Source organism: Monodelphis domestica, chromosome 8, assembly GCF_027887165.1.
Source record: "Monodelphis domestica isolate mMonDom1 chromosome 8, mMonDom1.pri, whole genome shotgun sequence".
Taxonomy (NCBI): domain Eukaryota; kingdom Metazoa; phylum Chordata; class Mammalia; order Didelphimorphia; family Didelphidae; genus Monodelphis; species Monodelphis domestica.
The window spans coordinates 11,726,564-11,739,930 of record NC_077234.1 but is presented as its reverse complement, the minus strand read 5'-3'; the positions used below and the strand labels follow the sequence as shown (position 1 = coordinate 11,739,930).

At 48.4% G+C, this 13,367-nt stretch overlaps 1 protein-coding gene across 18 annotated transcripts in view; it reads right to left on the bottom strand.

The window, feature by feature from the left end:
* Positions 1–13,367, bottom strand: part of KIF1A (kinesin family member 1A) — a 185,458-nt gene that overhangs the window by 115,440 nt on the left and 56,651 nt on the right. For all 18 annotated transcript variants that reach the window (XM_016425327.2, XM_056807410.1, XM_056807411.1 and 15 more), the window contains exons 7-13: positions 9,579–9,690; positions 8,270–8,347; positions 6,476–6,541; positions 5,753–5,770; positions 4,753–4,828; positions 2,496–2,574; positions 316–458 (exon numbers count right to left, since the gene is read on the bottom strand). In XM_016425327.2, coding sequence (XP_016280813.2) covers positions 316–458; positions 2,496–2,574; positions 4,753–4,828; positions 5,753–5,770; positions 6,476–6,541; positions 8,270–8,347; positions 9,579–9,690 — 572 coding nt within the window. The remainder of the gene's footprint in view (positions 1–315; positions 459–2,495; positions 2,575–4,752; positions 4,829–5,752; positions 5,771–6,475; positions 6,542–8,269; positions 8,348–9,578; positions 9,691–13,367) is intronic.

Sequence of the window (13,367 nt, the reverse complement as noted above, 5' to 3'; positions counted from 1 at the left end):
TACACTTACAGGGGTAGATAGGCCAGACAGCCTACCATTGGCCATGGAGCAATAAAGGGATGCAAAGACAGAGTGGGAGGGAGAAAAGGAATAAAGGAGAAAGGAAGGGAGGAAGGGATAGAGGAAGAGAGGGAAGGAGATTCTCCCAGAGAAGGCCCTGGGACAGTCTGGGTTCCTTTGGGAAGAGTACTTCATGTCTCAATTTACTAGGACTTTTATTAAGGTCCAGTTGCCCCAGCCCTTTGAATCAGGGACATGGAACTCTCATCGATGAGAATGGACCAAGGGGAGCAGATGGGATCACAAGATACATACTGTCGATGATGTCCCCAAGCCCCTGGGCATACAGGAGGTCTCTCAGTCGAGCCACCTCATCCTTCAGCTCTCGGATGAGTTTGTTGTTGGGGTCCTCATTGATGACAGCGTTGCACCGGATCTGTTTGGCTCGGTCAGCATATCTGCAAAGACGAGAGGTGCTCAGTGGACCTGACAGTGCCCATTGATCTTAGAGGGGCCCTTGGCGGCCAGAAGCTGCATGATAATCTTTGTAGACTTAAAGCATTTCAACCCAGCCACCAGAGGATCCCAAGTCTTGAGCTGGAAGTGACCTCAGAGTCCTGCTTTTTTGAGTTGAGGAAGGAAACGGAGGCTCAGAGAGGTTAAATAACTGTCCCAGAATGAGGACATGAGGAAGGAAAGGAACATGAGGCTTCAGAGACTTTAGATAATGAGTTAAAAAAATAAAACCCGTACATCAGAGCAGGAGTCGTTCATGGGATCCAAGGATCTGGTCCATGAACAGATTTCAGAAGATCCATGAACTTGGATGGGGAAAACCAATTACCTCCTTATTTCCCTTAACCTCAACTGAAACATAACAATTCTTGCAGCTAGTGATGAAGGCAACCTAACATGATTCTGAGGAGGGGTCCAGAGACTTTGACAGACAGATGCCAAAGAGATAAAATAATAATAATAATAATGTCGAGGACTCCCACGATAAAGGAATTTGGCAACTCCAAAAGACCCTCTAATGAAACCCCAATCTACTTTCATACTTAGTGACTGGTTCAAAAAGGGGAACAGGGGATCTTGGCAAAGAGAAGAATAAGGAAAGCAAAAGACCAAAGACAGAGAGCCTAGAGGGAAGCACTGGGCCCATTCATCAGGAATATGTTCTTAGAGAATAGATGCAGAAGGTGCTGGACCTAGTAGGACCTAGTCATTGAATGACATCACCAAAATGAAAGGAATTATGTTTTAAGAGATAGAAAATGACTCATTGCTGTGTGAGACTCATTTCTGAATCAGCTGCCTGTGGACTGTCAGAACACATAAGAGCAAAGACCAAATTGACAGTCAGAGTGAACCCAAATGGCAGGAATATGGTTGGTTTGGGCCAGAGGTATCCTGATATTGAGATGATTCCCTCCTAGATAGTCTTTGCTGCTTAGATCACGTAATATTCTTGTTCCTTTTTTAAACCCTCAGCCTCTGTCTTAGAATCAATACTGTGTATTGGTTACAAGACAGAGGAGCATGAAGGGCCAATGGGGGTGAAGTGACTTGCCCAAGGTCACACAGCTCGGAGGCCAGATTTTAACCTGGGACCTCTCAATGTTTGGAACCACCTAGCTGCCCCATGTCATGTAAAATACTTCTAATCACCTTCCATTGACTCAAAAATCACTCTAGAGCTATTGCTGAGATTATGGTGTGTGCTTTCAAGGTCTATCTCTTTGTCTGTCATGTATGTATGAATGAATGCATACACACACAGGAATGTAGGCTTAGAGATAGGGACCTGAAAAAAGGACTTCAGCATAACCCTCTCAATTTACAAATGAGGAAATTGAGGCACAGAGAAGGGAAGTGACTTGCTCAGTGTCATAGACCTAGGACTAGAAGTGACCTTCAAAGCCACATAGTAGAAGAGCCTCATTCTGAAAAAGAGGAAGTTGGCTCAGGGATCTGCCCACAATTACAAAGGGTGTAATCGGGAAAATGGGTATTCAAATCCAAGTTGACTGACTCCAAGTTGATCACTAATGTCCTTATGAGAAGGTCAATCTCACATCAGGCGACCCATGACGATGCCTCTGGTTTAGGAGTTGCCATCCCCGCCCAAGCCACTTCCTTCTGTGACACCTTGATGCTTTCCAGCTACTCCCTCCTCTCTCAGCTGGGCTTATCGCCACAACCAAGACAAGCCCCTTCAAATGAGCAATAGGCAAGACAGAAGATGGGACCAGATGGGTAAAGGCCTGCTGTTAGCATTTTTTCTCATGGCCCTGAGCTCACATCCTGGGTGAGGGAGCTTTGAGGGGAGACATTTGTTGGATTTTAATAAATGTAGATGGAGGAATGCTGGAGGGATGTAGCTGGGGTAGAGTTCCCTGAGATGTCACATGCATCACTTTCTCCTGCTCTCAAAGAGGGCTTGGATGGTAGTGATTATCTCTGCTCCCTCTTCCCCTTCCTATCCCAGGTCTTACCTCAAGGTGCTGAGGGTCTCATCATAGTTGATGTCTGCAGGGCTCAGGGCTGCCACCATTGCAGTTCTGGAATTACCCCCTGGTAGGAAAAAAAAAACAACCAACAAAAAGTCACCACCATGTCTCAGGAGGAGACAAACATGATGAACTAGATAGAATTTTTTCCTTCTTTCCTTCCTTCCTTCCTTCCTTCCTTCCTTCCTTCCTTCCTTCCTTCCTTCCTTCCTTCCTTCCTTCCTTCCTTCCTCCCTGCCTTCCTCCCTGCCTTCCTCCCTGCCTTCCTTCTTTCCTTCTTTCCTTCTTTCCTTCTTTCCTTCTTTCCTTCCTTCCTTCCTTCCTTCCTTCCTTCCTTCCTTCCTTCCTTCCTTCCTTCCTTCCTTCCTTCCTTCCTTCTTTCCTCCCTCCCTTCTTTCCTTCCTTCCTCTTTTCCTTTCCCTTCCTTTCCCTTTTCTTCCCTTCTCTCCTCTCCTCTCCTCTCCTCTCCTCTCCTCTCCTCTCCTCTCCTCTCCTCTCCTTTCCTTTCCTTTTTTCTCCCTCCCCTTTCTTTCCATTTTACCTTTCCTTCTTAGCACAGTGCCCTACACAGAGTAGGTGCTTAATAAATGGTTGTTGTCTTGATAATTTATTAGTTGTCTAAAAGTTTACAAACCTGAACCTTTCTTTCTTTCTTTTTTTTTAATCCGTAAATTGAGACAATAGTACCCATAGCTTATACCCTACTATATTGTTTTCAGGAATAATAGGAGCTGATATGTATAGACCAATTTATGGTTTGCCAAGCACCAAAGAGCTATGATCTCATATAACCCTCATTACAGCCCTCTGGGGTATGGTGGAATGGTTTTATTATCCCCATTTTACAGATGAGCAAACTGAGGCTCATAAGGTAAATGACTTGCTTAGAGCCATACCCAATAAGCATTTGAGGTGGGATCTGTGCTCTCCTGACTCCAAGTCTAGCCCTCCATGATATCCATGGAGGTATCTGTAGAGTGTCTGGCCACCTCTCAAGCGTCTGTAAATCTCTGTAAACAAGCTATGGTGGAGACTTTGACTACAGATTTTGATATGTTTGGAGGTGTCCACTCCTTTAGCTTGGCGCTTAGACCAATTGGTCTCTGTTCCTTTGACCATTTAGTAAAAACCCCACGGTTCTTGGCAGCCATGATCATGCCTTTAAGGATTTCACTTTCACCCAATCTCTTTGCTGTCCTTCCCATTTAGCCTTTCTCAGTGGGTCCTCTTGAACAAATGATGACGTATAAATGTAAGGCAACATCACTGGGCCCTGAGAAGTGACAGAGGACAGCCGCAGAGTGCATGGGGGCAGGATTGGAATCTAGCGACAGCCTGTGATACATGATGATGTGTGGCAGCTTCCATCCTTTGGGGAAAAATGATCAAACTAAGCAGCTGGGGAGCAGGTATAATTAATGAACATAGGAAGCCTCCCCTGAGTGTTGGCTCTCCCATGTCCAGGGTCTCTGCTCCTTGCCAGAGAGCAGCTTGTGTGGTCTCTGCCTCATGCCCTCTTGTCTGTCCTGACTCACCCTGGAAGCCTCCTCTCCTCCCTCAAGGCCCCAGGGTGGTCTCTGCTCTACCAATCAGGGCCTGCCCAGACCCAGAGGCCATCTAGTCTGATCCTGCACCCCTCACCCCATTCTAAAGATGAGGAAGCTGAGGCCAAAGGAAGGGAAGTTATCTTTCCAGGCTCTCATCACCACTCCACAGGGAGGGTGGAAGTGTAGGACCATAGCTTGAGAGTGGATTCAGCCTCAGAGTTCACCAAGCTCAGTGTGCTCATTCTACAGAAATGAAGCCTGAGAATCTGAGAGCTGAGACTTGTTCATCATCACACGAGGAGTGCCAGAGATTTGACTTCCCCCCATCTCATCCTTCTCTTCAAGGCTCCTCAAGCTCCTGTCATTCCAAGGAGCTACTCCTAAGCCTTGGGAAGATTTGGAAATGGAACCAGCCCTCCCTGACTCCAAATGGGTCTGTAATTTTGCATTCTGCCTGTCTCTGGTGAGAGTGATAAGCTTCCTGACTGGTGGCCCAGCATCCTTCCTGAGGAAGGTGGATGGAGGAAACAGCAAAGCTTTCTCCTCCTCCTCCTCCTCCTCCTCCTCCTCCTCCTCCTCCTCCTCTTCAGGAGGCAGGCCAACTGGGGCCCCTGGAGGCTGGTTGCCAGGGAACTGCAAGAGGAGGACAACGATGGCTGAATGTGAAGCAGCAGAGCTGAAAGAAGATTCCTTACCCAGATTTTCCCGGAGGAGCCAGGTCAGCACTGAGTCTCGGTATGGGATGAAATCGGTCTTCTTCTTCTTCTTATTCTGCAGGAGGAAAAGGAAGATCCAAGGAGGTAAAGCCTGTGAGGCCCTTGGCAGGTAAAAGAAGGGTATGAGAGGTGGATGGGGGGCCAGTCAAATGGCTTGTGCCCAAGCCCAGGCACCAACAAGAAGCACAATGGCGGCCAAGACAGTCCTTTCCACCCATCTCTCCTGCAGACAGACAGGACGTTGTTGCCTCTCTTGGCAGCCTCTACCTGGGGCTGAGATTGGAGGGACCAAGTCCCCTGAGGTCACATCACATCAGAGGCCCTCTGGGGCTCAGAAGTGCCCTTGCAAGGTATATGAGTGGGTGGAATCTCTAGGCTTTGCCTTCTAATCACCAGACTGAGAAGGGTGGTCCACAGCCCCGAGGGCTCTTTGGGTTTCATTGTAGAGGTTACTGTGTTGTTCCTATGGAGAGATAACTGAGGACCCAGGGAACTCCAAGCCCACTACTGGACAATGCTGGGCAGGAGACAGCAGTCACCTAAAGGGATCCAAGAGGTCACCTAGCCCATCTTATTGTCAGCTGTGAATTCTGTCTCTAAGGTATCTAGAAACAGATTTTAAAAATGTCTTCAGCAATCCATCATCCATTGATTTCATCCAGGACCATGATTTTAAGTGAGTACTCATACTTTTTCTGTTTTATCTCCATCATCCCCTGGGCTGGGGAAGAGATGATTCCAGGTATTACAGGAAAGTAATCAAGGCACAGGACCATAAATATTCTGACCCACAATGGCCCATGAGGGCTGGGAGAAATCTAGCCCAGTGATTTTCCTATTAGATGACCCTGAGCTCCCTCCCCCACCTCAAGCTTTCTTTTTGGCTTTGTTCCCTCCCTTCCCACAAATCTTATTTTTTTCTCCTCTACGATATCCCTCTAAGAAAAGAACAAACGAAAGGAAACAGAGAGCCACAAACCTTGTTTGGTCCAGAATCCTGGAAGAAAAAAGAAACAGAGAAACTAACTTAGAAATGCTAAGAAAAGCACATCATGAGCTGAAAGGACTTAGAGGCCAAAGTGATAAACTGGGGAGTGAATTGCTGGCATCTCTAGACCAAATCATCCCTCTAGACCAGCTGCCTCTTGCTCATGCTGGCCTTGGTAAGTGAGCCAAGGAGAAAATGGTTGTTTCAACAGCTGTCTGTCACATAGAAGAAAATAGCAGATGGAAGGGAATGGAAGGCCTCCTGGTGACGCAGGCTTTTGATTCCACTCCTAATCCCAAACTGTCCTCAGGGAAGGGGGAAAGTTCCCTGCGACCATGGGAAGAAGACACTGGATCCAAGGCTGGAAAGTTTCAGAGAAGGAAACTCTGGTTCTCAAGAGGATCTGAGAGGAGTGTCCAGGATGAAGTCCTTTCCCAACATCCGCCTGCCTAGTATTTATCTCAAAACTTCTGTATAGTTCACATTTTGGCTAAAGCAGAAATTGACACTGGACATGGCTTGGTCCTACCAGATCTTCAGGAAATGAATCCTTTTGATCTTTAGAAAAAAATGGATCCAGGAAGCTTTAAAATCTCCTCTGTCTCTGTCTTGGACCCATAGCAGGGCCAGCCAGATGGAGCCTACAGCCAGAGGTCCTTCTTAACTAGCTTATCTGCCTCTTTGAATAAAAAGTAGCCCTTGAACCAAACTCACCATTTCAGCTAGAGCAGAGATGACTTTTCCCAGTGTGGTCAAGGACTTGTTGATGTTTGCTCCTTCCTGTTGTTTGAGAGAAGAAAGCCTCAATGTCAGAAAACAAATTGAAATAGATTTCATTTGGAAACACCATTTTAGTGTCACTGTTCTGCTCAAGAAATGTCCGTGGCTCCCTATTCCCTCTGGCATAAAATACAAACTCCTTTACTTGGTCTCTATGACTCTTCCTGGTCTGGCTCCAATCTTCCCCTTTAAGCCTCCTTTTCCATTACTCTAAGACACTGCATTCCTGCCAGCTTGCTGCTCTCCAAATATGACATTCCATCTCCCATCTGCCTACTCCCACGCCTGGAATATGCATGTACATGCACACACATACATATCACTGACCAGAGCCATACTCAGTCTGTCAGCGATGGCAAAACCCCAATCCCCAAGGGGAAATGACTTGGTGAAGATCTCCTAGAAAATGCCACTGACTTTGTCCCTTTGGTTTTACTTATTCAGACATTCACCTCAAAAAGTTCCTTAGACCCTGAAGGAATCAGGGGAACAGCCAGATTTGATTCCATTTCCCGACCCTCTTTCCAGACTCCATCTTGTTAGGACTTCCCCAAGGGAATGAGCCCACTCTCATGCCTGCGAGCCCCAAGGGAAGCCCCTGCATTCCTTTTCTTAGGCTCCTGCCTGGCTGGCCTCTCTCTTCCCAAAAGGGTGAGGCTGAGACCCTTGGTGGTCCTTGGCCTCTGGACCATCAAACGCAACAAATATAGGAAGTTCTGGCTTTGTGTGCAGTGGGAATAATACAGAGACAAAAATGAAGGGGTAGAACCTTACAGGGTCTACTCACAGGGTAGAACCATCTACTACGGGGTAGACACAGTAGGGATAGAGATGAGTAAATACAATGTAAATGAGAGAGACAGAGACAGAGAGAGATAGAGAGAGATGGAGAGGGAGACAGAGAAAGAGAGTCAGAGAGAGGGAGAGACAGAGAGACAGAGAGGCAGAGACAGAGAGAGGGAGAGACAGAGAGAGAGGGAGGGAGAGAGACAGAGACAGAGACAGAGAGAGAGGGAGAGAGGGAGAGTGAGAGAGGGAGACAGAGAGAGAGTCAGAGAGAGAGGGAGAGACAGAGAGAGGGAGAGAGAAAGAGACAGAGAGGCAGAGACAGAGAGAGTGAGAGAGGAAGAGAAGGAGAGGGAGACAGAGAGAGAGAGAAAAAGAGTCAGAGAGAGAGGGAGAGACAGAGAGAGGGAGAGAGGGAGAGAAGGAGAGGGAGACAGAGAAAGAGAGTCAGAGAGAGGGAGAGATAGAGAGGGAGAGAAAGAGAGTCAGAGAGAGAGACAGAGAAAGAGAGAGAGAGACAGAGAGACAAAGAAAGGGAGAGAGAAAGAGACAGAGAGGCAGAGACAGAGAGAGGCAGAGAGAGAGACAGAGAAAGAGAGAGAGAGACAGAGAGACAAAGAAAGGGAGAGAGAAAGAGACAGAGAGGCAGAGACAGAGAGAGTCAGAGAGAGAGGGAGAGAGACACACAGAGAGAAAGAGACAGAGAGAAAGAGGCAGAGAGAGAGGGAGAGAGAGGGACAGACAGACAGACAGATAGAAGAGATAGAGCACTTGGACTTCTTTCAGGGAAGATTCCAAGAGGCAGGAGTGAGGAGATCTTCATCCTTGCCACAAGCTCCTGCTGTCCAGCATGCTGGGTGCAGGCTCCCAAGGTCACCCCACAGCCTCTGTCCTCAGAGGTGGAATCAGACTTCTCAAAGAGCACAGCAAAGCTCGTCTCACCTTGAGGCGTGTGCCCTTGGCTCCTGTGGAATCAGCCCGCTCACTCCCTGCCAGGTCGACGAGGCTAATCTTGCTCACCTGAAATCAGTCAGAGCAGTGTTAGGGGAGCCTCCTGGAGATCCTGTTGGCTTCTAAAGAGGTGGGGGAAGAGCCGGCTAAGAGCAAGCAGTGAGGCCCGCTTGGCCCCCACCCCTAGAGCTCCTCCTGGTCCTTGGGAGGCTGAAGGAGAGCAGAGTGGCTCGTGGTCTCCAGGGGAAAAGAGAGCGAGTCGTTTTCCCCCCTTAGAGAACGAACATACATGAATGAAATTTAATCTAAGAAAAGCTCTCGTGGCCATACGGAAGTGTTTTATATGATAACAAAAACAAAAATGTAAAAAAAAGCTCTTGGAGCAGGACCCTATTCTCACATCTGGGGGAGACAGAAAGACAAATAAGGGGCACGCCTGCCCTCAATCTGCTTGGAATCTAGTAGGGGGGATGGAAATTGTGTCTCTTCCTAGCTCTAAAGTTTTCTAATCCAGTGACAGGGCCCAGTAGAAGAGAGTCCAGGATTGGGAACCAGAGGACCTGGGTTTGAATTTTGCCTTATGCTCTTATAGCTTTGTGATCCTGAATAGGCCCCCTAACCTCTCTGGGTCTCAGTTTCCCCATCTGTAAAATGAAGGTTTGGACTGGATGACTGTTGAGGTTCCTTCTAGCTCTCTGTAAATACCTTCTCCAAAATGGAGGAGGTCCCTTGGAGCAGAGGGGAGCAGCCTAGAAGGCTTCCCTCTTACAAGAGGTGACATTGAAGGAAGCCTTGAATGATGGGTCTAATGATGATTCTTGCTGTTGACGTGCCATTCGTCCCTTTGCCTTACCATCTCATAGATGAGGGATTAGAGAGATGGAAGTGCCTGATAGTCGTGCAGTTAAGCGGGAATGGAGAGATTAGAACTCGGGTTTCTCAGCTCCAGGCTCCTCCTACGTACCCCAGCTGGGATTTGGGAGCCGCTGGGTTTCCAAGGCTCTACAGACCCTCCCTTTCCTGGTCAGAGCAATCGAGCCCTGATAGCTCTAACATTTCCAAAATGGTGGATGGGCACCAACTCAGAGAAGGCTTCCAACCCCCTTTGAAGTCACTCGGTGGGACTCTGCCCATTTTCTAGATGAGGAAAGCGGGGCTCGCGGAGTCGAGGACGACCCCACGTGACCCAGAGCGCAAGTCTCCAATGTGGACACGAGGCGGGGTCTTCCGGGCTCCTAATCCATCGCTCCGGGGCACTCACGCCCTGATGGCCGCTCAGGGACGGGGCTCCGCCGCCTACCTTTTCTGTGGTGATGTCGGTCTCGGCATCGTGGCGTTTCTGGGTGAAGATGATGTTAAAGACCGCGTGGGAGCGGCTGCTAGTCTCGTTCATGTTGGTGGCCGCCACCGTCCTGTACGGAAGAAAATGGGAAATGCCACGAAATTCGACACCTTCTTAGCTGGGCTGACCAGCCACCATTAACCAGCCAGGGGAATGTCCCAGACGGAGAGCTAGAAGGGGCACTGGAGGTCACTGAGTCTGAGTCTCTCATTTTACAGAGGAAGAAACTGAGGCACAGAAAGGGGACAGAGGGGGGAAGGGAATAAGCACTTAGTAAGTGCCCAACATGATCTCATTTGATAGGTAGGAGTTATTATGATTCAGCCCTGTTTTACAGATGAGGAAACTGACACAAAGAGAGTGACTTGTCCAGGGTCATAGGGCTAGTAAGGGTCTGAAGTCAGATGTGAACTAGGGTCTTCCTACATTATCTGACTGCCTAGGTGCAGAAAGAGCATGAGATCAAAGAATCATAAATGGCGAGTTGCAAGAGCCCTCCACAACCATCAAGACCAACCCTTTCATTTTATAGATTAAAAAAACTGAGGCAGTAGGAAATAAGTGACTTGTCCAAGGTCACCTAAGCCACAGTGGGTCAGGCATCTCCCTGGAAAAATGAAAAACAATATATAATTTACACCGCACTCCACTTATCCACCATCTCACTATCCTTACAGGATAACCACTCCCATAGTATAGTACTTCTGGGTTGGCAGCGTGCTTTCCAGATATTATCTCCTTCTGGCCCCACAATAGAGTAGGTGCTCATTATTATCCCTTTACAGATAAGGAAACTGAGGGGCACCTGGTTATGGTTAGGAGAGGGATTTGAACCCAGGATTTTCTGTTGCCAGGCCTGTCACTATCCATGCCCTTGTCCCATTCCCTACTCCTGCTGGAGAGATGCATGCCAAGGGTCACATCATTACTTGGGGGGAGGCAGGGAAATAGGGATGGGCAGGCTGTGCCAGTGCTCTGAGTTAGCCTCGATTGCCCGTTCTTTCTAGAGCTGTGACAGTAAGAGGTACACACAATGGTTCTAACAGTGAAATGCTGATGTGCCCAGCATGCCCTGGCATGGCACACTGGCACTTCATGGGCAGCCCTGGGCAGCATGGGCATTTGGGAACATTGGCTCTGGGACCTCGGGTTTTTGTCTGCAGGAACACATCAATGAGAGCCAGAAGCCAGCCTGCTTTTCTGCTTCCTAGTCTGTACTGGGATAATAAGAGAGAAGGGCTCTGTCTGGGGTCTTCTTAGGGTGTAGGAACCCCAGGCTAGGACACTCCCCATATCAATGCAGGGCTGCCCCTTCTGGTCAGTTTAGTGTGAGGGAGCTGCCTAGAGCACTGAAGGGCAGACTCCTAAGGACCTCGGACAAGGTATTTGTCCTCTCTGAGACTCAGTTCCCTCCTCTGTCAAATGTATGGGCAAGTTTAGATGAGATCCTTAAAGCTTTGTCTGGGTGCCTTTGGTCTGTTACCTCTAAAATTAGATATGATTTGGATTCTCTATGTTCTCTGGCCCCCTGAGAAGACAGATGGATGCTTCAGGGCCATCCTGGATACAGGAAGAAGGCACTAGGAGCCAGATCTCCATGGCAACTGGGTCCTCATCCTCTGAAAAGTGGTGATGTGGCTTAATAGCAGGGGCTGAGCAGGAAAGATGTGATTCATCCTAAACCATTAAAGGTGTCTCTCCAATCCCTTCCTGTATAGTCAGCCCATGCCAAAGGCTGTACCAGTCATTCTGTTCAAGGCTATTCACCAAACACTTAGTGGGGACCCACTTGGGATAGACCCTCTACTAAATCAGGGGAGACAAAGTCAAAAACGAAAGCCCAATACTCTTCCGAGGGAAAAACTGACTCAGATAAAGGCAGAATATTAGGGTAGAAACTAGACCTGTGATTTTATTGTTATAGGGAACTCTCAGGGGAGGAAATTCTCTCTGATAATATAGATCTGTTCTTTCTCTGAACTAAAGTTCTCCCTTCCTTCTCTCTCTCTTTTTTCTTCCTTCCTTTCTCTCTTTCTTTTTCTTTCTTTTCTCCCTCCCTCCCTCCCTCCCTCCCTTCCTTCCTTCCTTCCTTCCTTCCTTCCCTCCTTCCTTCCTTCTTTCCTTCCTTCCTTCCTTCCTTCCTTCCTTCCTTCCTTCCTTCCTTCCTTCCTTCCTTCCTTCCTTCCTTCATTCCTTCGTTCCTTCCCTCCTTCCCTCCTTCCTTCCTTCCTTCCTTCCTTCCTTCCTTCCTTCCTTCCTTCCCTCTTTCCCTCCCTCCTTCCTTCCTTTCTTCCTAGAGCAGCTATAGACATCAAAGTCGTTGTGATGATCAGAACAACAACTCTCTCTTATAGAGCACCTCCAAGGTGGCCAGGCTCTTCACCCATGGCATCCTTGAACTAAATGTTCAGAAGGCACTCTGCAGTCTGAAAGAGCCACCTAGCTATGAGCCTAAGGAAGATGTTTCATCCACCCAATCTGGGCAGTTCCTGAGCATACCTGCTGGCCATTGTTGGCTGAATTCAGAACTTTGGGCCTGAGGAGCTGGGGAAACCAAGACTGGGAAAACTCTCCTTCTGCCCACTGCAGCTGGCCCATGGCAGCAGAGGGCAGCCAGGCTGGGAGGTGGGGAACTGAATGAAACTCCTTGGGGTTCTTTGCAAAAGAAAGGAGGGTGGCTCAGTGCCCAGAACATGGGTAACTCTGGAGAAAGGAGCATTGAGGTGAATTCCCAGTGAGGGTCACTGACCCCAGCAGCCAGCTGGCAGGCTCTAAGAGTCTATTCAATGAGGCTAGGGTATTGGGAGAGGGGGCCCTCCATTGAAACCAGCAGCAGCCTTTTCATACCCTGAGGCTGTTGGCCTCAGTGGGGTAGCTCTTTCCCACAGAACTTAGGCTGGTCAGTTGGACCCTGTGTTTGGAGATGAGAAATGGATGGCTGGGATGGGGTTTGCCATCCCAGAGGAGGAGAGGGACCGAATAATGAGAAGATCCTGGCTCCAGTCTTCTTGTATCACTACTTCCCAGCTGTGTGATCTTGGGCAAGAAAGTTCATCTCTGAGCTTCAGCTTATTCCTCTATAAAGTAGACCAATTCACACCTGCCTTGATGTTGATAGGAACGAATGTGGCACTGTACAAGAAAGACTCACGATAATGATGATGACGATGGCAGCTAGGAGGAGCGTTGGATAGACAACTCAGCCTAGAATCAGGAAGACCTGAGTTCGTATTTGGCCTCAGATACTTCCTAGAGGTGTGACCTTGGGAAAGTCAACTAACTTCTGTTTGCCTCAGTTTCCTCAACTCTAAAAGGGAAATAATATCATCACTCTGTCTCCTAGGGTGGTTAGAAGGATAAGATGAAGTCATATTTGGGAAACTTCTTGTAAAATGTAAAGCATTACAAAGCGTGGGCTAGTGTCAATATTATTTCTAGCTTGATTTGGGTTCTTAACGCTTTGGACAGCCATGATTCCATGTGAGTGAGCTCCTCGTGATCCTGGGCTCACCAAATGTGAATTACCAATGGCAACTCCCCTGTCTCTTGAGCTTCAGGATGCCCCCTTCCTCCCACTGGTCCTTCTTATTTCCCCCAGGAGGAAAGGAGGGGGCTGAGATGGGAAGGGGCAGGAGGAACAGTTTCAGAAAGTGGGCTCGGGCTTTGTGACAGCAGATGCTCTTGCCACTGGCCATTTCAGGCTTCCTTCCCATGGGTAGGGAAGGGACTCAGGCCAAGGCTCTTTGA